Source organism: Carassius gibelio, chromosome A15 (genome assembly GCF_023724105.1).
Source record: "Carassius gibelio isolate Cgi1373 ecotype wild population from Czech Republic chromosome A15, carGib1.2-hapl.c, whole genome shotgun sequence".
In the NCBI taxonomy this organism is placed as follows: Eukaryota; Metazoa; Chordata; class Actinopteri; order Cypriniformes; family Cyprinidae; genus Carassius; species Carassius gibelio.
In genome coordinates, this window is record NC_068385.1 from 2,664,442 (window position 1) to 2,692,144 (window position 27,703).

Here is a 27,703-nt window from a genome sequence, read left to right on the forward strand (position 1 = left end):
TTGCTTTATGTTTGTTTAACATTTAAACTAGCTAGTGTGCTTAAGGTTGGCGACTTATCACCTATAAAACAGAAACTTGCTGATTTACTAGATAAAACCAACACACCAGTTCATATGCATAGATTATTTTACCTGATATGAAGTGTGCACTGCAAACATGAGCATTATTTATGATCATCTCCGTCCAGTCTGTACGCCGTATAGCATTCAACCACAATTGTCTTCTTGATTTCTGTGAAGGAATGTCTGCCGGGATCCGGTAAAACTTTAGTTTTGAAACAAAAATGCTGTTCCTTCTATTCTGGCAGCCAAAAACCCAACAAGAAGACATTTTAAAGTCAAAACCTCAAACTTTTAGCGCACCTGCAATGAGTTCTGCCTTATGTTTTGCCTCCAGCTAGAGCGGTGACGTCACAGTTACGTAGGCGATTAAGGGGTTTATAGGGATTGATTCTGTCATTTTTCAAATATTCTGACAGTTGCTTGCGGTTTGTTGTTGTTGTTTTTGTTTTATGAATGCCAATATCTACTGGAGTTAGCCCTTATATTGTAGCTTAATTAAATCACAGTTTTGGGCAAATCTTTCTGCAAAACAAAGGTGGTTGATTGTTGATTGTAGATATTTTGTGTACTCACTTGGAGTTCCTATTTTACTCTCTCCCGTGGTAGTTGTGGGACCATTAAGCCTTCTGTCAGTCGCTTGTCTGCTATTTGTCTTCTGCAGATTTTTCAATGTTCTTGTGTAGTTAATATGTTGCAGAAGGTCTTAATTTATATAATTTAATAAAAACTGATCGTCTGTCTTGTCTCAAAACAACATTTAAAAGTAAAAAATCAGGAGCTCATTTTCATCCTTTACCCCGAAGTACTTTTATAAGCCGCATTCCCGCTACCTGTCCCAATCGGCACCTTCTAATCGCTCTTTGTCAGACACATGGTTTTGTTGTGTGTGACGTCACCACGGCGCCATTTATGAGGTATCGCTATTGACTGAAACAACCACGATTACAAGAATAGAAGTAAATAATAGAATAAATAACTAATATAACTACTTAGATAATTATAAAGATAATAAGTAAATATAACTCGCAAACCTGGAGAAGCAAAAGAAGATTGAGAAAAGGCCGTACCGAGATAAATTCAATAAAGATGCCAGGGACCGATATATGGAGAAATTGTCATCCATTCATAACATAGATCCATATGAGCTGACTGCATTAAGTTGGAGTGCTGACCCCGCATTGCTACCTTCATCCTCATACTTAGACATTGTAAATTATCTTGTTTATGGTATAGTGTTGTCAAAAGACCCGGTACTTCGGTACCAAGTCGGTACTAGAAAATTTTAAATGTGACGGTACCAGGTTTCTTTAAGTAGGCTACCGGTAGTACCGAGGTCCTGTTCAAACCCGGTTCAGTGCTATGATTTCCGCGAAGCAGAAAACGAGGACAGAATCTCAAAATCCAGTCATGAAAATGAAACTTACATTTTAATATGGACAGTCATGGAATTTGTCAAAGTTAGCATAAATTAATCAGATCAAATCTCGATATGGACCAGTATCTGTAAATGTTAAGCCGCAAAAGTTGTTTGAAATATGAATCCGTGTTCTGCGCGTCTCTGTGTGAATGAATGGCAGAGACGAGCGGGTTTGTTTACTACATAGACTGAAGCGCATGCCGCTTGCATTAATTTCAACATCTGAGCTTCGTGACCCGTTCTGTCATGAGACTAGATATGCAGCCAATCACACAACAAGAACGTACCATTTTACCACATTTAAGACCAACACAATCCTCCCAAAAGAACCAGGCGGCAAGGAAGTCGACCGGAAGTTGAAGTCGGCCGCGCGCTGCCATCTTTTAGCAGAACTTCACTTGCGTTAGCATTCCCATTGACTACCATTCATTTTGGCGTCACTTTGACAGCGAATAACTTTACATCTGAGGTGTTTAAAGACTCCGTTTGTTAATTATTTATTTTTAAAGATACATGATAATGTATAAGGGGCTCCATTACCTTCTATGTTACATTATGGCCCCGTAGAAACAGTTTTTGTAAAAATAGGCTAACGATTGCGTCATAACCACTCTGCATTACCGTACAGACAGGAGGAGAAGCTCGCAGGTAATTAACTTAATATGGCGTACTGGCGTTACATTTTAAAATACTTTTCAAAATAATTAATCAGAATACTTACTCCTGCTCACTCATGCCAAAGAACTCCTCACTCAAGCTCGCCGTCTCTGCAAGATTAACGATGGCAGTTTGCACGCACAGCTACTAGAAGATTTACATCTGCCAGACAGGTTGCTGACGTCGTCAAGCTTCGTTTGAGTCTGCGCATCAGAAACGGAAGTGCTAAAAAAAGGCTAAAAATGGGCTTCACTTGTCTCAATTGAGTTCCAATGGGGTCGCTGTGTCCATTTCTTTTACTGTCTATGAATGGAACACACTAGCATTGATACCTTACAAATGGCGGCTATACCCATAATGCATTTCGTGTTCCACGAGTGTGACATCACCTGACAATGAGCGATTGCACACCTGTCGATAGATGCGTTGACCCGGGCGTCTGAATATAACTCACGGGGAAACCGGAACCAGCCGGGTGTCACACCGGAACCCTTCCGACCGAAAACATCATTGGGAAAAAATTGTTCCGCCTGTCTCTCGTCAACCCGTGACACATGCATCCCAAATTATTAACTACTTCATACACCTATTTTGAAACCTTAATATGTGTAGCAGCCTTAAAGAAAGTACTGTTAACAAATAATTTAACTTCTTAACTTTTGATTCATTGAGCAAAAAAATGTCACATCCTGCACATATCTGCGTTAAGCACACAGGAAACTGGTAAAGCACGTCAGGTTGGAATTTTGTTTTCAGTTCCACTCTGAATACAGACAAGACAGGAAGAATCTTCCCTTTTGTTTGTCAAATGGGAGTAAAACGTGCCAGCCACATTCCTGCACGCATGTTAATGTTAACTTCCAGGCAGACATGTGTCATGTGTATGCCTTTCTTTTTTTTCTTTTTTTTAAACAGAATTATATAGCTATGGGCATAATATATGAGATTTATGAATCTGAGATTAAAGAGTAACTAAACCCTAAACCAACTTTTTTTTTAGTTAAAGGGTTAGTTCACACAATTTGCTAAATTATGTAATTAATAACTTACCCTCATGTTGTTCCAAACCCATAAGACCTCTGTTTATTTTTGGAACACAGTTTAAGATATTTTGGATTTAGTCCGAGTGCTCTTAGTCCCGGCATTGAAGCTGTGTGTAAAGTATACTGTCCATGTCCAGAAAGGTAAGAAAAACATAATCAAAGTAGTCCATGTGACATCAGAGGGCCAGTTAGAATTTTTTGAAGCATCGTAAAAACATTTTGGTCCAAAAATAGCAAAAACTACGACTTTATTCAGCATTGTCTTCTCTTCCGTGTCTGTTGTAGGACAGTTCAAAACAAAGCACTTTTTCATATCCGGTTTGCGAACGAATCATTCGATTCGAACAGCTTATTAATGACATAATTTTCATTTTTGGGTCAACTATCCCTTGAATGATCTGTAAGAATGGGGCTTTATTAGTGCTGTTCATTGATTCGAATAACTTTTTTGACATTTGAGTATAAAATGTTTTAATTCTACAATATATGGTGTAAAAACAATAGACTGTATAAAAACATGGACGTAGTGTCTGTGATGTCACCCGTAGATTCCTGAAGTCTGTTTTTGAAGCTTAAAGTCAGGAGGGAAGGGTTTCAGATTTTATTGAAGCACTCCTGAGCACAGCCATTGGCTAGTGGACCGCCACCTGCTGTTAGCATTCCATTGACTCCCATTCATTTTGGCGTCACTTTGATAGCGAATAACTTTACATCTGAGGCGTTTAAAAGACTCCATTTGTCCATTCATTATTTCTAAAGAAACACGAAAATGTATAAAAAGCTCCATTACCTTGTATCTTACGTTATGGCCCCGTAGAAGCAGTTTTTGTAAAAAAAATAGGCTAACGATTCCGTCTTAACCTGCAACTCTCTGTCCCACAGTGGAGAAAATAGCGTATGGACAGGAGGAAAAGCTCGCAGGTAATCTTTTACTGTCTATGAGGCTATCGGGGGGACATGGAGGCATAAAGTCAAGGGAGATGATTAATCAGAATACTTACAAAATTTGCTCCTGTTCACGCTTGCCTTCTCTGCAAGATTCGGTGGGTGATTCAGATTTCTCTTGGCACAGCTATTAGAAGTCTTACAATTGTCAGGCAGGTTCCTCCAATGGGGTCGCTGTGTCCATTTCTTTTACTGTCTATGCTTAAAATGTGCAGAGCGGGCCATCGCCATCTTGGCACCGTGTCAACGTGTGACTCTCCTGGACAATCAAAAATGGGCAAAAAGGCGGGAGCTAGTTGCTGAAGCCATGCCCACCAAGGACGATGGCAATGTCAGCAGTGGCAATCCACCTGTCACCCAAGTGGCCACGCCCTTAATTATGCAGAACTTTAAGTCTTAATATAATTTAAACGGATGAGTTATAAAAAAATCCATCCCCTTCACAGCTGTCATGAAGGGCAAAATGAGCTATTTAGACCAAAATAACTTTTTGCACCAGGCTGTAAACATGTTTTTTTTTTTCTGCTGTAAAGTGGGGCATTTTAACATGGAGAGTCTATGGGACTGACTCCCTTTTGCAGCCAGCCTCAAGCGGCCAGTCGATGAATTGCAGTTTTAGTCACCTCACGGCTTCACGAGAGAGAGCGGGCAGGTGATGTAAGCAGTTTCCAGCTCACCACGCCCTTGGCAGTATAAAACCATCTTGTTCCGTCAAAATCACTGCAGTGAGTAAGGAGCATTGTTGCCAAGTCCGCTTATTATACGCGACTTTAGGTTTGTTTTCTGTAAAGTCGAGGGTGTACCATGGGTGTAGTTACCCTTTAATAGAGTGCCGAAGTTATGACGTCACTTTGTAGGACAACCCGAAGTTAGCGGCGCATGGGTTCCCTCGATCGAAAAGCCATGCATTTTGCCCATAGACTTTTGGAAAATCGCAATAAGTTCTGTGTTCAACAAAGAGTTATGACCCTTACAGGTTTTGTCTATCAAGATAATCTTTACAAATTACTCCAAAATGTATAAATTTTAAAGCCTAAATAAAGCCGTCAGATATAAAATGCTAACGGTAGACTACACCATGGTCGCGGATCGACGTCATCATCAAGCTGACTCAAACTTTATTTAAAAAACACGCTCGCTCAATATGATCTGCGCTGTGTATGCACTTATCCACTTTTTCATGAGAATTTTATATATTTATTTATTTCATGATACTATGGCTGTATCAATATCCATTATTATGTCCTTTTTCTTACACAATAGAAAAACCATAGATCGAGGAGACAACTATAAATCTGGACATGTAAAACAGTGCATCTTAGATGCTAGTTTACTTACCCGTATTGTAAGGGGCAGCATGAGGGACAAGGTTTATCGAGTCTCGGTAAGTAAAACTAGGCAGGGATACTGTAAGAGGAGTTATAATAGTGTTCTATGTATTTAAGATACAAACAATCTCTGAACAAGCATAACACAGTTAAATTCCAAAAATGTTATATAATAGTCATTTATAATTACATATGTTGAATTTAAAGAGAATTGTCCAGTAGCATCAACAAATGTTTATTGTAATATATTGTAAATAAACCATATATGTTCTCTAAATAAACCATCTATACTCCTTTTGTTCACATTTTCTCTATTTTTACCTGGTAATCCACAAGCCCCAATGTGAGAGCCAGTGTAGTAAATTTTATCTCACAATCACATTACTGTGAGCTGACTGGAGTGTAGTAACAATAGAATACAAATAGTACACAATAGTTTAACATTTAATTTTTGCTATTTGTCAGACAGGCGACTTACAATGAATTCAGGCTATACATATCAGCGTGTTCTCTGGGAATTGAACTTGCAACCTTTTGCACAGTTAACAAAATGCTCTAATCCCTGAGCCACAGAAACCGTACAGCAAGAGTTGTAGTAAACATCTTTATTTTAATAAAATAAGTAAACTGAAAACAAACTATATACTAATTGCAAAAACTGATAATTCACACAACAGGTCTCTACAGGGAAAGATGGCATTGTTGCTACAATGGGTGGTTGAACATTTTTAGGCACATCTGCGCTATCCTGTGTCAGGGAGTATGAATGAACTTCCAACATTTGTCCAGTGGGAACATCGTTTGTGGATAAAAAGGTTTAAAACAAAACAGGGACATTTTTTTCCCTGCAGCAAAATGACAGCTGCAGATGCGAAAATGGACACTGGGCTTCCTGTCAGCTCGTCTAAGGAAAAATTCCAAATAAGCAATGTTAGTTTTATGGAAGTTACATTAAACGATGGCAAAGTAAACAAACATTTAGATATTTTAAGAGAACGACAAAGGTATTTTAGCTGTTGATTTGGTTATGAAAAAAGTTTATTCTTGCTAGCCTTTTTAACTCCATCTGACCTCCATCTCCAGCAATATGCACCATTAAAGTTTCGTCGTGGCCAGATTAAGGCAGTAAATACGGTGTTCACATGGAAATCATCGTTGTGTGAGTTTACCTTACAGCATGAACCCAGAGTCTCCGCTGGGTAGGGTTGCCCCACCCGTCCCTTAAAATAGGGAATCATCCCGTATTTGATAATAAAATAGCGTGTACCGTTCTGAATCGTTCCGAATAATTCTGTTCGTTTATAGGAAATGTATAGCTCTTATGTCATGCACTGAATTATATAATAACAATAATAATAAGAAGAAAATGCAACGGTCGCTTTGTTTAACAAATAAATCAGTAGTTTGTTTTATGTTGAGGCATCTCAAAGAAAAACTCACTTTTATCTCATTCATGTTGTTTGATATCATGCTAATCAGCATTGCATTCAGGTACAAAAGTCGCTGAAAAAATCAAGCAACCGTTGATTGTGAAGTGCCAATAAAATTTTACATGGCAAAAATCATTTGATCCTTTTATCTGACTTATAACTCACTATAATACATTTTTTACACAGTAAGTGTAGATAAAGAAAAAGGAAACCATGCAAACTTGATTGTGACCATAAATACATAAAATACCGAAAAATAATACTAATGTGCTTTTCTTTAGCCAATACTGAAACAATTTCATTCTTACGGAAGCTTGATCGAATCAAAAATCCTAGTTAATGTTATTGAAGTTATTGTATCACAGTACATTTAATTTGTAAAGTAGAAACAATAGTGATGAAAAAAACACATACAAAAATGATGGATAATGGATGGATCACCCACCCAGTATAGACTACACTTTGATTTGTTCAACCTTAATATCAACCATAATGATGAGCCAATAAAAATGACCTGTGACTTCTTTCCCATTATACCGTTCTTTCATCTTGCACCTTTGGATATAAAATAAAACTTTGGATGGATATCAATGCCATCAAACAGTAGTAACAGTAGTAACAGTAGTACAACTGATTCTCTCTGCAAAAGATTCAGATTTCAGTTATTAAAGCAGTGATGGCAGAAGTGCTTCTGAAATTCAAGTACACTCTCGGACCGACAAAATCCAGAGGAGATGTAGAACTTAACCACTCCGAGTCAATACTGTATGTGTCTGCGTGCCTGAGCAAATGAACAAGAGGCACTTACAACTAAACAGTGATTTAAATAAAAGCATCCACTGTTGGGAAATCAAACCTCTGAGCTGTTGTTGATATGGAGGCCTTGTATCATCATGGGCTCTGTGCTGCTGGAGGCCTTTGGGGACTCAGTGACATTCTTAGATCGTGCCACCAGAATGACGAGGAGGATGGTAAAGAGAAGACCTACCAAGATTTCTATGATCACGACAAGCTGATCGTCACTGGAGTCCCTTTGATTCAGTTCTCTAGGAACGATCCCCTCTGCCTGGGATTCCTTGTGAAGGTTGGGATGTTTCTGAGCACTGCGGTTAAGGGCTATGTGTAACATATTTGTGCCGCGGTTATTGTCTATGCCAATATCCTGAGCCAAATCTGGAACACGGTTAGTTGAACTTTTGGAAATCGAGTGACCATGTGTCACAGAATGATATTCAAGGCTCCTTTTCCCGATGCCTCGGTTAGCATAGTCTCTGGACCGGACGGTGTAAATGGTGTGAATGTACCACTCTCTGCCTGCCGACACCTGGATAGAGTTATAGTGTTAGTATCAGAACATTATTGCATTGTTTCTTAATATGGCAGCAGTTATGTTCCTCTTACCTGAAACAAAGCTGTGGAGTCCAGCCTAAAGCCATCAGAGCCCGGCTGCCTCACAAGCGGCAGCGCCTGAGGATCATCTACAGCGAGGAAAGCATTGAAACCAATGCTGCCAAATGTTCTCACCTGAGTTTCTGGCTGAGCTCTGTCCTGAAAAGCAGGAGAGCTCAAAATGACATAATAATGTCTAATGATCCTGAGTGCAGCACAAAGGCAAAAAAGGAGAAAGAAACAACTGGACCTACTTGACATAAAGAAGGTTTTAACATTTTAAATGGCAAAAATATAATAAATTACTACAATGTAAAATGTAAAATATAAAAGAAAAATTTTAAATATTAATAAACACTATAATAGTATACTAATGATAATCCGCTGGATCTGGATATTAGCTAGTCATTATGATTTTTTTTATGTAAGAAAACTTTAAATTTAATTTACATTAATAAACATTTTTACAACTGTTTAGACCAGGGTTATTATAGTTCCCCTTTTAGGGGACACTTTGGGGACTGCAGCCAGCAGGACCGGGGTCTAAAGCACATGTGAAACAACTGGCTCACGTAGCTCCTGATGTTACAGGCAGAAACCCGGAAGTATAAGAGGACATCTGCCAAACACGTCACCAACTTTTGAAGCCTTTAGGAGCCAATTGTTTGACAGAGCGTGTAAAGGCATTGTAGAGAAATCAAGATATGTGATCGTTTTAGAAATGCGTCCGCATCAGTGGTTTCTGACAGCCGAGGACACACCTGATCTATGCATGATGTGTCTTGCTGAGGAGCGCACACACTCAAGGATCTTAATACACTCGTGAGAACTTCCAATGAGAAAGCTCAGCATTTGTCCCTTTCCTCTGGGGATGACGAACAAGTGTCTGTGTCTTGCGATTCGAGTCTCGCTGCTGGCCTCTCCCTTGTGATGTAGGCTTTTTTCCCAAGTACTCTGCGTTGCACTAAGTTGGTGATGTGTTTGGCAGGTTCCCTCTCACACTTGCTGTTGGCAGTCCTCCAAATGTCTGCTTGAGGACACAGCAAGATTTCTCTCTTGCACAACCATGGTTGCATGAGTAACTCGAGACGTTAAAATGACAAAAAAAAATTTAATCCGTAATATTGGATATCTAATCTAAAATGGCAACTCTTTTTATTTTTGGTTTGGGTAGTATGAAACCGTGTTCACACTTACAATGATCTTGAATTGGTACAAAAGAGATGGTGAATCAGCTAGGCAGCCATACTCAAAGTTGTCAGGGTTGTATTTTGGGATGTATCCATCTGCCCCTGTGCACAGGAACACCTTCTCAATGTTACAGATGAATGAGTCTCCAAGATTCTGAACAGGATCCACCATAACACGGCCATAGATGACATCTCCTAAAGAATGCAACAACCATAAAGAAGGAGAGGTGTCATACTGCAAATACTACAAATATTTATCTAAGCCACAGAAGTAAAATACATAAGAATGAAGCGCTGTTTGTAACATTTTACCCTTGGAGAAAGCTGTATCACTTTCCTGACCAAAGCCCATGGAGCCGTCTGACAACCAGAGAGTTTTCTTTGAAAGCAGGAGCATCTGTGTGTTAAGACTGAACTCTGTGGACACTGGATCACTCACCTAAAATCAACAACAAACACATTACTTTTATAACACTGGTATATGTTAGATTTTCTCATCTGTCTTCAAGCTAACAATTAGGTTTAGTAGCTTTTGAAGGGGTCATATTTAGCAAATTGTATTATATTAATAATATTTATTATATAATCTTAATTTTACAATTTAGTTTGCAAGTGTAGCAGTACAAATATATTCAGTCAACATTAAAGTAAAAAAAAAGATTTAGAATTTATAATCAATTATAATATTAAAACGAATAAAAAAAAAACGACTGTTCAAATGTTTGGGTTCAGTATTAATTCATTTTAAGAAATTAATATTTTGTATTCAGCAAGATTGCATTAAATTGAACAAAAGTGATAGTAATGACAAATTATATATATTCCAAATAAATGCTGTTCTTTCTATCAATCAAATAATCCTGAAAACTATTTCCAGAATTAAGCAGCATTGCTGTTTTCAACAATGATGATAATAAGAAATGTTTCTTAAGCACCAAATCAGCATATTAGAAGATTCCCGAAGGATCATGTGACACTGGAGTAATGATGCGCAAAATTCAGCTTTGCATCACAGGAATAAATTAAAATTTTAAACATATTACAATATAAAACAGATTAAAGATACTATTTTGCCAAACAATTAGAATAATAAGATTTGCATGATTTAATTTCATGAGTAAAATGTGTGGTCTATCACGTAGCCAAAGAGATGCTGTTCCTGGAAGTGGACTATCATGTAGGTCTGTTTAATAAATAAAAACAACAATAATAATAATAATATATATATATTATTATTTTTTTTTATTTTTTATTTTTTTTGATGAATGATCATGCCAGACTGAACTGTTTTTCCATGATTCAGAGTGGACTGTTTTGTAAACCTGTGATGCAGGCTTTGCAAAGAGGTATGTAAGATGACTCCTGTAACTCACAGTGTACCTGACAGACACATAGGAAAGCCCTGAGCTTTCAACCTTTGCTGTGACCCCTTGAGTGCTTGTGCTTCAGTAATGACCTGTTGGAAGCGTATGTCCAGATCAAAGGTAATTGGCTCTCTGGGGTGGCACACAGGACGGAAGCTGTACTCAGTATCGGGAGAAGCAGTGCAGGGGACCAGTTTAATCGTGTACATTCCTGAGTAATCCCTCACCTACAGGAAAGTCAACACTAACTGAATCAGAAGAGACAGTAAAGGTACCCAATAATGACAAAATTTAATTTCAAATGTGACAACAAAACAAGTCGCTGGGGTATATTTGTAGCAATAGCCAAAAATACATTGCATGGGCCAAAATTATTTTTCTTTAATGCCAAAAAACATTAGGATATTAAGTAAAGATCAATGTTCCATGAAGATATTTTGATTAGTAATATGCTTAGCTAAGAACTTAATTTGGCGCTTTTCTTAATATTTAGATTTTTTTTGCACCCTCAGATTCCAGATTGCAAACAAACCATAGATCAATGTAAAGCTTATTCATTCAGCTTTCAGATGATATATAAATCTCAATTTCACAAAACTGACTCTGGAGGGGGTTTGTGGTCCAGGGTCAGATATTCAGAGCAGATTTTGTTTTGAACAAAGACAAATCGCACCGTCAGACCCCCTAAATACTTACAGCAAAGTCAGAGATGAAGGTCCACTGCTGGATTGGCTGGTTGTATGTCGGCTCACTCCTCACCAAGCTAAGGTTAAAGGTCAGCCCGGGATGGTCCGCACAGATGACCGTGGAAGTCATGGGGGAGGCTGTGTGGACACAAATGTTATTATTCTTTTTGAACACAAGTAAGACCACAATACATAACTGATTAAAAAAATTGCTTAAAATGGGCAAATTTCATAAGAAAATGTTTCAATAAAAAAATGATAATAATAATAAATAATACATATTTAATTAATAATATAAAAATGTCAGAGCATTATAATTAGCGTTATTAATACATTTAAAAATAACATTAGCAAAATACGTTATACGTTTATTTTATTTTTTGCACACATTAAATTTATGCATAATTAATCTAGTGCATTGTGATTGGCCGAAAACTGCAAGCACTTGTCGGACATGTAACACCCCTTTCCATAATCGTGAGCTTCATCTTTCAAAATAAATGTAAAGACAGTTAATAATGTCCTTAGTTTTACCCTTAGATCAAGCCGAAAGGGGAACCGAGTCGTGTGACAGACACAGTGATGAAGCTCCTATGTGTTTGCAGTAAACAAGCCACGAATTACAGGATTAATAACTACAGGCCTGTGGCTTTAACGTCTGTAGTCATGAAGTCATTTGAAAAACTGGTGCTGGCCCACCTGAATGACATTACTGGATCCTCTTCAGTTTGCCTACAGAGCAAACAGGTCAGTGGACGATGCAGTAAACATTGTACTGCATTGAATCCATCCTCTGCACTTCAGTAACTGTCTGGTTCAGCTCAGCTTCTAAATCTAACCTCAGAAGACTACAGAGGGTAGTCCGGACTGTTGAGCGAATCATCGGTACAACCCCCCCTTCTATTCTAGAACTGTATTTATCCAGAGTGAGCAAAAGGGCCATTAAAATCACTCTGGACCCCTCACATCCAGCACACTCCCTCTTTGAACTGTAGCCATCTGGTCGACGCTACAGAGCACTGAGCACCAGAACGACCAGACACAGGAACAATTTCTTCCCTCAGGCAATCCATCTTATGAACAATTGATAATAACTGTGGAACACACTACACTTTATATTTATATACACATACACTTATTTATCTAACACACATACTTAGTGTACACTTAAATCTTTGCACATAATTTACCTGTACATACATAACTGCCTACAATTTTCAATTTGTATATTGTCATTCCTACCTACTTATTTTTTTTTTGTATTTTTTATTCTTTTATTATGTGTTTTTTTTTTCTGTTGCTGTCATTCTGTTGCACTGCGGAGCTTCTATCACGAAAACAAATTCCTGGCAATAAAGCTCATTCTGATTCTGAGTCTTATTCTGATCCAGCTGGTAGTTATCTCAAAATAAACCCCTTCAGGCTGATACAAGACCCCTCCAATTTGCGTCGGGGTCCTGATCACCCTGTCGGGGTTTATTCTGAAATAACAACCGACTGGATGTACATTATCTCTTACTAGTTAGTACATTTAATAGGTTTAATAACACACCTGAATGTGCAGTTAAAAAGAGTCCCCGAAACCGTGCTTCTGTACGGAAGTTGATGACCAAACGGCTTTGTTCGTTAATGCGCATGCTTGTAGGATAGAGGGCACCTAAAATAAATCCACAAAATGAAAAAAAATTCATAGACACTATTGTCAGTAATATTGTTTAAGAAATGAATAGTTTTACTTAACAAGGATGCATTCAATTGATCAAAAAAAAAATTAACAGTAAAGGGATTTCTAAGGATCATAAGACATTGAAGACTGACAATTCAGTGTTGCCATCACAGAAATTAATTACATTTTAAAATATATTACAATAGAAAGCAGCAAAAAATATTTCATAATATTATTTTTGTACTGTATTTCTGATCAAATAAAAGCAGCCTTTGTCGACATAAGAAGTTCACCACAAAATGTTTTTTTTTGTTGTTGTTTTTTTACTGACCTCAAACTTGTGAAAAGTGGTGTAAGTACTATGTAAAAATTATTTAAAGTAGTCCAAAAATATTGCAAGATTTATTAAACTGTTATTCATTCAGATAATAATAAGTTAATAAGTAAAAACATGCCGTCTTGCCTTGTAATTCAGCCTCCGGTGGACTACCAATGCCATCTCTCCACAAGATTGCAGTATCGTAAACAAAAGTGAGACGCAGCTCAGACTGCAGGTCAAAGTGCTGCCAACCACCAGCACCGACGGGTGAGTGGAAGACATATGACACGTGCAAGGGCACACGCAGGGTCACGTAAGACTGCACCAGGTTCAGCACCTACACAAGACAGAAAGGGCAATACTTTAGTAGTAGCTTGATATTTAACCTCATGATTATTACACATACTTTGGTTACCAATTTAATTGTTAATTGGGTAAAAAAAAAAAAAAAAGATTTAAACATACTGTATGTATCTGGAATGAGTATATAAACGTCTCACCAGAAGATGGTGCTGTTGCTCTTGCTTTAAACTCTGCATTCCCTCAGTTTATCCTAAACAATTATCATTAATGGATTGAATTGAATCACTAAATTTAGTGGTATTCCTAAAAACTTTTAATAGTTTCCCAAAAATCCAAAAATCTTGAATTAACTTAAGTTTTTATCCATTGCCATGCAATGTGCTAAAAATGACTGCTGACTTTGACTTTAACTGCTATCTGGTAACTCTCCAGAAAAATGTTTTGGATAACTTCACTGATCAACTTGAAGTTGAATGTGGCCTGTGCACCCATCAGTCTCTGTTTAATTACACTAGTCCACATTAACAGCAGATTAAACCAACACAGCATGTGTCCATGGTGAAAACAAACTACTCTCTCAAACAGGCATGTAAACCATGGTCTAAAGCTTGTTTAAAGGGTTACAGTCTTCTAGCTAGCTGTTTAAAGGGGAAGACAGAAAAACCAAGACGCTTTTTATGATCTAAAGGTCAGTTTTGACTTCTGGGAGAAAGACAAAAAGTTAGCTGCTAAAAGGGTGGACTAGAGCTGCATAAAGTCAGCTACAGTATAATGGATTCATGTAATCTCACACAACTGTGAAAAAAGTCTTTCCTTTTGTGTATATTTGGCAAAGGCTGGGAATCCATATACATATCAAGTGCAGGAGTTTAAACCTTAAAACGATTGAATCAATTCCTATACTGACATTGAAACAAAATAAGGACGTTAGCCCCTTTTAAGGGCAAAAAATGTTTTAAAGGTACTTCTGTTCAAAACTTGGTGTCAGTAAGATTTTCAATGTTTTTAAAGAACTCACTAAGGCTGCATTTATTTGATAAAAATACAGTAAAAATGGTAATGTTGTGATTTCTTTCAATTTAAAATATCTTTCTATTTGATCATAAGTGCCATTTATTCCTGTAATGCAAGCTGACAGTTGTCACAAGAGCCTTAAAAAATCATTCATATTTGCTGATTTGCTGCATTCTAAGCATTATTAAAACTAAAAACAACTGTACTATATGATTTTTCCTATTTGGTAAACTTTGCTGTTATGTCATTATAAAAAAAATAGTTTCCGTTTCTTTTCTCACCTGTCCATCCGTCCCAATGGTCCCTCCACAATCACTGAGCAGTTCAGACATGTCATAGTAGCTCACAAACTCCCACAAGCATGCCTCCAGGTGCAGGTTTCGGTAGAATCGTAGGGTGTTTTGGCCCCTGAGGGCAGTGCTGTACTGGTAGGGTGGCGTCCCACCGATGGCATCTGGATTGCGGGTGGTGTCTGTGATGAAGCCGTATCGCGTCCGCACCTCTGTGTAGTCCAGCAGGTTAGAGCAGCGATGGTTTCCTACACGTGTGCCATCTGGACTAAGGGTCAGCTCAAAGTTTGAGAGTGCCCGAGTGGACACTACAGGTAACATTCCTAGCAAGGGAATGAGGAAAATTATTTATGCATCCGATTTGACACAAAAAGTGAACAGTTTAACAATTAATAGTTTTTATGCAGCCAAATCTGCCTTTCACTGTGGTAGAATTGGTGTGCATTTGCACTGACCATCAATATGTGGCATGGTAACAGTCAGTTTAATGAGGTTTGGGTGGTCTGGATCTTCTGCTCCAATGTAGCGCAGCCTGGCAGAGAAAGGCTCAGCTCCAACTGTGCCAACAACACGAGGCTGACACATTCCTGATGACAAAATAAAAATAGCATCCGTTAAAAGGAGCCACATCATTAGGAAAACCACAGTTAAGTCAGCGTGAACCAATGTTTACAGTCCAATTTCTGAGTGAAATAGGATATTTAAACTGAAAAAACACTAGACATCAATTGGGAAATAAGTGGATCAGATTATTGGGTGTAAATGACAGTAAAATTATTTGTTTGGTACAAGAGAACTTTTACATTATAAGTATAAACTGAAGAGAGAGAGAAAAAAAGCTTTTAGATATTATCCTACAGATTACTGCAAAAAAATAAAGTGACTGTGAAAATGATAACAGTCCTGAAAAATAGCATAGCAAGAAGACGATTTGGATTCTTATCAGGATCAAATGATGTAGCACTCCAAGAAAAAAAGAAAAAAAAGCCAACTACTCTTCTTTTCATCTCATTTATGTGCCAAGAAGTCTTATATTAGTGTTAATCCTAACTCACCCTCTTCCTGGCTGATGGAGACTATGGGGCTGGTGAGCTCCAGGCCTTCTTCCCCATTAGAGTTGACAGCCCGGGCTGCACACTGCACACGCGAGCCCGCCTGGAAATACACTGAGTCTAATGTGATCGTTTTGGAGGAAGTGAAGAAGGTGTCAAATTCCACTTCCTTCATGGGGCTGGTCACCCCGTCAGGTCCTGTCGGGGCGCTGACCAGCCAACGGTACCGGGTCAGGGTGTTATTGATGTGCTCAGCAACACAGATGGAGCCCGTCCGGTCAAAGTCAGGATACTTGGGGTTGCATGACTAAAATAAATATATAAATAAATAGATAATTCATATAATTAATAAATACAAATCATATAAGGTTTAAATAAACAGTTTTACATATCTTTATTTAATAAAAATATATATTTTTTAAATTGTTTATTTTATATTTCGTTTATTTTTTTAAATGCATTCCAATCTAGTGTTGTTTTATTTTTGTTAAGCAAGTTCATTTAATGTGTCCAAATTCTCAATTTACACTCATTCTTTCTCTATTTACATTTACATTAATGCATTTAGCAGACGCTTTTATCAAAAGTGACTTACAGTGCATTCACGCTATAAATTAAAAACATTTTTATCAGTATGTGTGTTCCCTTGGGAATTGAACTCACAACCTTTTGCGCTGCTAAGGCAATGCTCTACCCCTCAGCCACAGGAACAGAACTCTATGTAGGGAACCTACCGTGACACAGACTACAGGATATCCTGCGACTGGCTGAATTTCTCTAGTGCTGCTTGTATCATCGTAGTGCAACAGAGACACCACTACTGGCACGGCAGGAAAGGTCACATCGGCCATACTGTTCGTCTCTTCAATGTAAATGATGGCTTTGGTTACCTGAAGATTTGGAAAATAAGCAATACTGAACACAGTCTGAATCTCTCATTGGTAATTGGATAAAAACCAGTATAACACTACTGATACAGCACAGCCAGATTATACTCAAACAGGTTTTTAGTAAATACTTCCTCCATCCCCATATTTTGGAGTACCTGAATCTCTGCTACCATCTTCTCATCAGGTTTGAGGTGGACAGTGAAGGCCTCTCTCATCTCTCGCACACCATCGTACAGAATTTCCACTTCCACAATGTGCTCAGTCTCTCCTTCTTTAAACTCCACATCTGCAGGTGGGAAATGGTCATTTTCATATTTGATTCTGGTCATGTTTTATATGTACTGTACATTACAATGCCTTTTTGTGATAAGTCTGATAAATAACCAATGAGGGACCACACATATGTAAAAGTGTATTTCACAAAAACATGTCCAGCTTATGATTTTCTCCCAAATTAAAAAGAAAGGAAATAAATGTTTATTTTAGGACCATCAGGATTTTTACATTGTAACATTATTTTTGTAAAATTAAAGCCATTATCATATATATATATATATAAATATATATATATAATTAATTAATTCTCATTATCGTAATGCAGTAATTTTTAACAGCATTAAAGTAAAGAAAAATAATAACAATAATTGTTTTTTATTATTAAAATCAGCATAAATTATGAAAATAACAATTATACAAATATACATAAAGGTATATCTGCATAAAGTAAATGGAAAGTAAATAACTATTCATAGTATTTTTTATATTTAAATTAACGTAAATTAGTTAAATATAACACAAAAACAATTATGATAATAATACTCGCAACATTTGTTACAGTAATGAAAATTATATTTTCAATCTATCTTATTCTTTTGAATATATTCTTGTCTATCTACTTACTCTTATTCTTTTGTATAACAATACTTTGAATGCCGATGGGAAATGTTTTATTGTATGAAAATAATCACAAATAATAATAATAATAAAAATAATAATAATAAATGGTCCTAAAATGAGCTAATTCTTTGAGCAACAGTTAAAAGTGATGATTATAGTGTAAAATATGCTCTGGGAATGTCCTTAGCTGTCTAACAAAACCATGCTATGAAGTTGTGTTTGAACCCACCTTCAGAGATGGGAAGGTAATCTTCTCCAGAGGAAGCTGAGCCATCCTTTGTGTGGACCCGCACCACAGACACTTTAGATGTGTCTCCTGTCCTCTGGACCAGGATCCTCACCACTGAGATTTGCCCAGACTCACTGGGTTCACTGACACTGAACTTGGTTGCTCCAAACCTGATAATGGCCTCTGGGGAAAGAGGATCATGGCAAGGGAGAGATGCATGTCAGCACCAAAATATCACTATCGTCCAATCACCTTACACAGACTGATGATCAAAAAAAGAGTTGTGTACCTTCTAGTCCAGATCATACTATTTTGTAAAGCACTTTTAAGTTTTTCCTCTTCATCATCTATACACCTTTAATATCAACCTTTTTTCTGATCTTAGGCCAATTAAAAATGTACTTTCTAGGACTCTGACAGATAACAGCAATGGCAAGTGAACACACACAGGTACAGAAATGTGAAAAAGTGGGAGATAAATGTCTTACTGTCAGCATCATCCTTTATCTTGATGAGTGTCTCATTCTGAGCCCCTATAGAGGCCCCAAATGGAGACTCACTCCTGGGGCTTCCCAGCACCAAACTCAGCTCCTCGTCTTCCTCATGTTCGGTGTCATCCACGAGGATGAGGACACAAGGCTTCTCCCCCTCTCCTACACAAGCAATCAATAGGGAGCCGTTGTTCAATATGCATAAAACTGTCTACGCTTCAAATTGGGAAACATTTACTTAGAAAAAATAAATGGACTTCCTTCAGAAAAAAATGTCTTTTATTGAGATAAAAACTCATAATAATAATACGACCAAAATAATACCTGGTAAAAAGACAATGGTGGAGACGTCTGTGTTTGGCCTCTCGTTGAAGTCCATCATGACTTGGGCCGAGCCTTGACGGCTGTAACACCGCACACTGGATCCGTAGCTCAGGTCTCCACTCCGGTACACAAGAGCAGAAATCTGTCCATCATTCTCATTAACTGTGTACGTAGGATCTCGGAATTGCACCTTGGGCACTAAAAGCAAAAAAAAAAAAAAACAAGTCTTACATTCAAACCCAAATCTTTTTAACCAGTCTTACTGTTTGTGTCAATAAGATTACACTTTTATACTTGATTTAGCCCTTTTAAGGTTTAGTGTAAGATCACTCACAATCTGAGATGGAGTCGTTGATGTAGATTGTAGCTTCTTACTGATTCCAACATAGTCCACACCAGCTGTGTTAAAAGTTTACATAATATTAGTAATTTAATGGAGAAAATATTTATATTTCTGCTTTACAGATGATTAGTTCAGTTATAATTATCATATACAGTAGGGGAGTTTACTTCTATTTCCTCAGTCATTAAATGCATTGAAATTTGTAGCAGAAATGGCATAATGCATTACTGCACTTTGAAAGATGTTATCTTAGTAAAAATGAATATATTAACAGTGACCACAATGGAAATAAGTGTGTAACTTTCTTGTGTTATACTCGACAGTTCTGATTAATGTATAATTGTCACTGTGATGGCATCTTGTTATGCATTTAGTTTTGTTACTGTCTAATAAATTAAATTATTATTAGTAAAATAATAATAAAAATGGAATAAAATGTATTTTGCCACTTTGTATTTTGTTTTACTAGTTTTAATCAACTTTAAATTGATTACATTTTAAGATTAGTTTTAACCTTCACAAATAATGTTTATTTTTTAGTGAACAAATTGAAATTGTCCACAAGGATTTTTTTTTTAATCTTTTTTTTTTTGTGTGTGCCATTGTTTGAATGAGCTGCCACTTAGTTACACGCAGTCCTATTATTTTGGTGACACTGATTTAAATTCACTGACTCGATGAATAAAAATGAACTGTGGTTAAACACAACTGGACTGTTCCTGGGCAGAGTGAGCTACAATGTGAACCAGACAGTTGATCGTCTGACTTAACAACTAACTTGTGTCAAGACAAGACACGTGTGTTCAATAAACTGTATATGTGGATGTTTGTAAAACATTGGTATTTGTAGAGTATGTTAGATAGAGGCACTCAAGACCTAATCAGTGTTTACATCTTGTCAGTATCATGTGCTCCTGTTCTGGTTCTGTCTAATGTTGAAGCCTGCGGGGCCTGCGGCAACATATCACTGTCTCAAGGTGTAGATTTCTTGAAATACAAGTTAGACAATCTTAACAAATTATATCAACCGAACATGTTTACAGTACTTCTACCTGAATGTGTCTGCACATGTAATACTAGGAACTGACAGAGACAATCTGTCTGATACATACCTTCGGCAGAAACAGGCTCAGTTTTTCGAGACCTTACTGTGACAGTTCCGGTTTTGGAAAGGTCACTTCCTGTTCTCAAAACCCGGACTTCCACATAACCATCACTCTCATCCATATGGTGCTCAGTATATATATATATCGCCGTTACCCAGACAGCAACATAGTGTTGGCCCAGATCCGGCCCACATCTGGCCCACATGAAATCCATGCGGGCCAGAGGTGGGCTGGATCTGGGCCGAAACTGCTTGCTGTCAGGGTAACGTGCTGCGTTAACGCGAGACTCTTATTGGGCGATAAATATCGCCGTTAATCTATTCTCAAAGTTGGGTTGGGAGCTGGGTCTATACCAGAGATGTATAGTAACGAAGTAGAACTACTTCACTACTGTACTTAAGTACTAAAAGGCGGTATCTGTACTTTACTAGAGTATTATTTTTTTCTCCTACTTCCACTTTTACTTCGGTACATATTTTCGCTGAGTTTAATACTTTTACTCCGATATTTTTTTTTATGTGCTGCATCGTTACTCGTTACAATTATAATAATGTTACGAATCATTCCATTACAAACCACTGCCAGAACTGTAGATGGCAGGTTTGATGAAGCTGCCACATCATTGAGCGAATCAAGCGAGACTGCGCGTGCTGACTGAACTGCTGTGAAGAGAGTGATGAACACCGAGCCGAGCCAGATAATGACTCGTTCACGAGTCAAGAACCGGTTGCATCGGTTTTCGGATGACCAGTAACGTTAGTTCTTTCTGACAGTTCGATTCAATAAACCAGTTGAAGAAAACAGTTCACCGATTCTTTTGCGCTCGATGCAATGGCGTCATTGGCGTTGACTACACATGGGCTCATAACATTAACACAGAATCAGTTCAGAATCAATCACCAAAAGAATCAGTTCGGTTCCAGACGCTCTGTGTGTCGGTTTGCTTCACACTAAATCACACATGCGCAGTATCATCAGCTCCTCGGTTCACGAATCGGACAGAAACGGTTCTTGACTCGTGAACGAGTCATTATCTGGCTCGGCTCAGTGTTCATCTTCAGTTCTCTCTTCACATCAGTTCAGTCAGTGTACTGTTTGAGTCAATGAATTACTCCGGGATATTGGTTTGTTTTAACTCAGAGGGAGTGTCAGACACATTAAACAAGTTAACAGCTTAAGTCATTTGTGGATTAATGCGTATTGGAGACGCGAACTGTTTAAAACGATTCAGTTCGATTTGGTGGACTGTTTAAAAAAGATCCGGTTACATCGAATGATTCGTTCGCGAATCAGATATCACAAACTGCTTTGTTTTTAACTGTCTTACAACAGACACGGAAGAGAAGACAATGCTGAATAAAGTCTAGTTTTTGCTATTTTTGGACCAAAATGTATTTTCGATGCTTCAAAAAATTCTAAATGACCCTCTGATATCTTACGGGTTTGAAACAACATGAGGGTAAGTTATTAATGACATCATTTTGCAAATTGGGCTAACTAACCCTAGTAACCGTTTTTTTTGTTTACAAGAAGTTACAGTCAAAGGAATTGTGATTGTCCTTTAGGTTAATCATTTGAAATAGTAAAAACAATATGTTCAAACTTTTGACTACTTTTTTAATAGCTACATAACACAATACTTCTACTTTTACTTTCAGTACTTGAGTAGTAAATTTTAAAATAGACTACTTGCAATACTTAAGTACAAAAAATGTTGAATACTTTAGTACTTCTACTTAAGTGTGGTGTTTAAAGAGCACTTCTACTTCTACTCAAGTCACTTTTTTGATAGAGCACTTGTACTTTTACTCAAGTATGGTTCTCTAGTACTTTATACATCTCTGGTCTATACTAAGCAAGCTGATGACTTAAAGACAGCAAGCCAACATTGAATAAACATTGTTTTTCCATCTGAATCATCATTATGGTTGATATTGAAATTTCAATGCAAAATAAATGTTGAATCACCATTATCATATCGATGAAAACCTGATGTTATTAATGTTGATGGCAACAATATTGGAACAACATTGATCTATAGTTATCTTTATGATTGATTAAGCATTGATATTTGGTTAACGGGTGATCCCTGAATGTGTTGAAAAGTAATTGATTTATAGTGGACAGAGAAACGATGAGGTTGTTGAAAAGTCATTGAAATATAGTTGACCGGGATATGATAGAAAATGCATCGAAATATAGTTGACCGGGAAATATGATTGAAAATGCATCGAAATATAGTTGACCAGGAAATATGATTGAAAATGCATCGAAATATAGTTGACCGGGAAATATGATTGAAAATCCATCGATTTTTGGTTGACCGGGAGATCAACGGGTGGTATACCCAACGTACTGCACCGGACACAGCTCGTTTCTGGACCCTTGGCACAAGCGTACAGGTAAGCTTGCTTATAATGTTCGATATGAACCCACAGGCACGCTGTGTGTTTTTATACAGTCTGTGGGCAGCTGAAGAGATTGGCCAATAGTATGTTCCTGCACAACCGGAGGCTGCAGATTCAGGACCGCAGATCTGGGCCGCAGTTCTAGGACCCTAGTTTTTCCTGACAGCGCCACCTACCGTACTGGCCAATATAGCGATGGCTGCAGTTTCAGGAACGCAGTTCTAGTATCCTGTTGGTTTAGTTTGCAGTCACGTTACTTTGTATATAGCATCAATATATTAATCTCAGTAGCATGTTTTTAAATGTGATTTTTGATTCAAATGCAGCAGAGTTAAATTACTAAGTGTGCTTCGAGTCACAATTTTAAATATGAATTTACACAAAATATAAATGAAATATCAATTTTGTAAAATGGATGTATATCAATGTTAAAACAATTGTAAAAAATGAAGAACCTTAAAAGTCTTGAATTGTCTCTTGAATTATACAGTATATTGATTCACTTCCTTAAGGTGAATTAGCTCATTATCAGGTAAGTTAGAGTTGGAATCAGCATATGGAGTCACTAAATTACTGCCAATACTTTAAAAGTTGTTGAGAGGCAAGACAAGACACAAGAATGATTCAAGAATGTTTATTTATATACATATTACATATATATATTTTATAGTTCAGACCAAAAGTTTGGACACACCTTCTCATTCAAAGGGTTTTCTTTATTTTCATTACTATGAAAATTGTAGAGTCACACTGAAGGCATCAAGGTCTATTTGACCAAGAAGGAGAGTGATGGGGTGCTGCGCCAGATGACCTGTCCCCCACAGTCACCGGACCTGAACCCAATCGAGATGGTTTAGGGGTGAGCTGGACTGCAGTCAGAAGACAAAAGGGCCAACAAGTGCTAAGCATCTCTCGGGGAACACCTTCAAGACTGTTGGAAGACCATTTCAGGTGACTTCCTCTTGAAACTCATCAAGAGAATGCCAAGAGTGTGCAAAGCAGTAATCAAAGCAAAAGGTGGCTACTTTGAAGAACCTACAATATGACATATTTTCAGTTGTTTCACACTTTTTTGTTATGTATATAATTCCATATATAATTCCACATGTGTTAATTCATTGTTTTGATGCCTTCAGTGTGAATCTACAATTTTCATAGTCATGAAAATAAAGAAAACTCTTTGAATGAGAAGGTGAGTGATTATTGAATGAGGCTGTACATTATAAATGTAATGTTTTAACTCGAGATGTTTGTTTGTGTGAATGCTGTGTGTGCGGTGAGTTTTTGCGGTGAGTTTCTGGAGTTCTGTTTCTTTTACTGTCTATGAGTTCTGCGCAAGCGGGGAGCAGAGTTGCCATGGAAACGGGGCGTAAACACAAAAACCGTTACTAGCAAGCAGTAATTTCTGTCTCTCCTTGCGGTTTACGCTGTTTTAGGTACGTTTAGGCGCTAAAATCACACAAATATGATATACAAATGTTTCTGACACGTTTCCTACTTGTTATTGACATGTTTCAATTAAATTTATTTTATAGAAATGGTTTAGTGTCTTCGAAAAAGTCCGTTAGCATATTAGCAGTTTTCAGGTAACTTTAGGCTAATTTTGAGCTCTTGTTGATGAAACTCTGTGCTTTTCATCAAATCTTCGTGTGTGTATGAGATATTTTGATGGCTCTGTGAATGTTTTGCTGGTGATTTGTCAGTGTTTTTTTTTTTTTTTTTGGAAAAGGCTGATTTACTGAATCGATGACGTCACTTACACTGAGAGTGTAACGTTAATCGGCTGAAAACAAGTTCACATGAGTTTTGATATTTCATGATAAACAGATATTAATACAAATTGTTCTGTGATATCAGGAGGACAGAAAGAAACTATACAGAACAAAGTGAAACTCCAAGATTTTTGAAAAGAAAATTGGTGAAATATATTCTGAAAAAGGCATATTAATGTATTTCATGAGCTTCTTCAGTAAATCTGTATTTCTAAGTCAGTAACGTTATCTCCCTTCAGAAATGTGGCTGAAGGGATATACTGACTTAGAAATACAGGTGAACTCATGAAAGAAGCTCATGAAATACTCATGAAAGAAGCTCATGAAATACATTAATATGCCTTTTTCAGAATATATTTAACTAATTTTAAGAAGTCCCTGACATCAAAACGTAAGTCACACTCAACCTAAAATTAAAAATATAGATTCTGTTATTTTAAGATTATATTATTAGTAGTAGAATTTGTATATTACTTATGTTATTATTGTTGTTATATATATTATTCTGTCTTTTATCTGCATTTTACCTCTGCTCTATCTTGTTTCCTTCTAATGAACCTGGAACTGCAGAGTAAATATTGTTGTCTCTGTGTCAGATGCACTGATCTATTATAGATCAGTGGTCAGATGGCTTATTTTGTTCCTGGACTCTTCAGTGATGATGAGCAGAGTCTGAGTGAACCTGCTGTCAGACAGTAAGTACCCTGAGTACCCTGGGGTTTCAGTCAGGGCCTTCAGTAAACAACTGAATCAAACAAAATCCTTAATGGTTAATAGTTACTAGTTAATATATTATTAATCACTTATAAATCATTGAAATGTCAACATTGTACTATTATCTCAATAAACATTATAAATAATTTACAAAGCTTTCTGCACCCCCTAATCTATAAAGTGTAAACTACTCATCAGTTGTACTCATCGGCTTTCATTTGCTTTTGGATGTTTGCTTCGCAAGTGATACAGCATTGTACTTGCACAACTATTGTACTTCATTTTAATACCCAAACCCGGACCTCTGACACGCTAGGCAAAAGTTCTACCACTGAAACATTTGAGCTGACAAACAGATATATTGTAGCTTGATATTCACTATAGGAGGAAAGTGCAGCATAAAAAAATAGCATATTTTAGCATTAAAATCCCTTTAACATTTATGGTGATCTGAGGAGCCGGGGGAGTCCAGTTAATGGGGCGTAATTCATTAGCTTTAATGAGAATTGTATATTTTATTGGCCTACATTAAAGTGTATTTCGTTTTTTATATTTTACGTTTATTTCTTGAATGCTACTATTACATCAACTGTAGCTGAAAAGAATAAACTACTGTATATTTAATTTGTATATTATGTTGTTTATATTCTTTGTTTTTATATTTTTAATAACAGATTGGTTACCTGAGTACATATGTATAAAGTAAAGTCACACTGTATGATTGTGAATTTTAATTGCTGTTTTTAACAGAGATTTTTGTCTTTTCTGTTCTTTTACAGATCACTATTGCACACCAAGTAAGCAAAACAACATTTTTGATTTAATTTTATTTTATTTCTGCAAACAACTTGCACCACTTGCAATTGGTTTTCCAGCCCAAAACCTCATCAAAAACTGAATGCAACAGTTTTTGTCTATGATTATTTTGTCAAAACACCTTTTGTCTATGGTAACTCTAATCTACATTAACTATTTAATTAGTATCCAGTTATTTATATTAAATTTGTGGAGTTAACAACTACTTCTGAACCAATGAAATAATAAACATAAACATTTTTGAGTCAATTGGCCTCATACATTTTCCTTATGAAAGAGGTCACTGCAAGCTAATCCTTTTTGCCTCCCTTTAATTCGAATACATCCATGAACAGGCAGTTTTGAAAAGTGCTTTGAATATAGGGGAAATATGATCTAGCCTACAACACGAGGACTTATTGCCTTATCCGATCATTGAAAAATCATAGGCCTAGGCTACTGAATTTGTTCAAATATATGTTCTGTTTAACTTAAATGCTATATTTGTTTTGCATTGTGATTTTATCTTCTGTTTTAGATGCTCTTAGTCAGCAGATGGGGACAGCTACCATCACCCAATTTTCACCCAAAAGTGGCTGCGCTATGCGCCAGACTGGGGCAGGAGGGAATGGACGACAACTTATGCAGGCATCAGATGACAATGAAGTGTAAATAAAGAGTAGAGAGGCTAATAAACAGGAATTAGATTTTAAATAGTGTGGTGTGTTCTGTGTTTTATACAAGATTTTAAATGTTTAGATAAAGCAGGCAATTAATTTATGGCATTACATTTAAAACTAACATTTAAAAACGATTGAAATTCCATTGAAATCACGTTGATCCTTAGTTCAGTTGAAATTTCAACATTGTTCCAATATTCCTGATAATTGAAATACCATTGAAATTCCGTTGATCTATGGACAGAATTTCAACATTGTTTCAATATTAAATCAGGGTGCAAAATGATGTTGAATCAACATCAGAGTTCGATGTTGATTCAATGACTTAATGTTGACAACGGGATGTTGATTCAGCATAGTTTCAATGACTGTTTGCTACCTTGATATTTTATATAACTGACTCGCTGAGGACAGCCTAAAAAGATGCTCAGGACAGTTGACGGGCCACTGCTGCGCATCGTCACGAAAGCTTATCTTTCTCACGTGTTGTTAAGCCGTACCGCTTGTCGATTTAAACATTAAAGCATCCAAAAACTAGACGCCGAAAAGCTGAACAGAGTAGCGCGTGCCTTAGGGTGAGCACGAGAGAGAGAGCCGCGTATCACGGACAGCGACACTGAACCGAGCTCTCTTCTGCGAAGTTCACCTCGAAGTTCCTCCTGCACCCGAACGAACAAATGCAAATCGCAGTTTGAACAAACAAAAAGATGTGAAAGAGCACAATTCAGTACTCGCGGTGTTCTGGTGTTCAGGGCTCATGCAGAGAAAGGCGTCTCAAAACACTAGAACGTCGAATTTGCTTATTTTTGCTCTTGTGCCGACAAATACATACAAAATATGTCAAAATATCCACCTTGGAAATTATGCTCGAAAAAACTGTCAGTTATTTCTTAAGTGA

At 37.1% G+C, this 27,703-nt stretch overlaps 2 protein-coding genes and 1 long non-coding RNA gene across 17 annotated transcripts in view; 2 read left to right on the forward strand and 1 right to left on the reverse strand.

Moving 5' to 3' along the window:
• The window catches only part of LOC128028940 (NXPE family member 3-like), a 110,698-nt gene that overhangs the window by 52,604 nt on the left and 30,391 nt on the right, over positions 1-27,703 (forward strand). The gene's annotated exons all lie outside the window — the stretch shown is intronic.
• Positions 6,044-27,703, reverse strand: part of frem2b (FRAS1 related extracellular matrix 2b) — a 133,757-nt gene continuing 112,097 nt past the window's right edge. For 2 of the 15 annotated variants that reach the window (XR_008187266.1, XR_008187264.1), the window contains exon 25: positions 6,044-7,359. Coding sequence is in view for 10 of the 15 variants with exons in the window: in XM_052616300.1 (XP_052472260.1) it covers positions 7,734-8,207; positions 8,285-8,431; positions 9,470-9,657; positions 9,775-9,901; positions 10,919-11,053; positions 11,523-11,650; positions 13,065-13,169; positions 13,642-13,834; positions 15,096-15,427; positions 15,560-15,691; positions 16,160-16,463; positions 16,891-17,046; positions 17,202-17,332; positions 18,173-18,355 (2,735 nt within the window). In the remaining 5 variants the exon portion in view is untranslated. Of the gene's footprint in view, positions 8,208-8,284; positions 8,432-9,469; positions 9,658-9,774; positions 9,902-10,918; positions 11,054-11,522; positions 11,651-13,064; positions 13,170-13,641; positions 13,835-15,095; positions 15,428-15,559; positions 15,692-16,159; positions 16,464-16,890; positions 17,047-17,201; positions 17,333-18,172; positions 18,356-27,703 lie in introns of all 15 variants that reach the window. The other 13 variants (XM_052616300.1, XR_008187267.1, XM_052616301.1 and 10 more) reach the window with 13 other exon arrangements.
• LOC128028943 (uncharacterized) lies at positions 24,763-26,776 on the forward strand. Its single transcript, XR_008187270.1, has 4 exons — positions 24,763-25,007; positions 25,213-25,311; positions 26,110-26,127; positions 26,664-26,776. It is a non-coding gene; the product is annotated as an uncharacterized LOC128028943 (long non-coding RNA).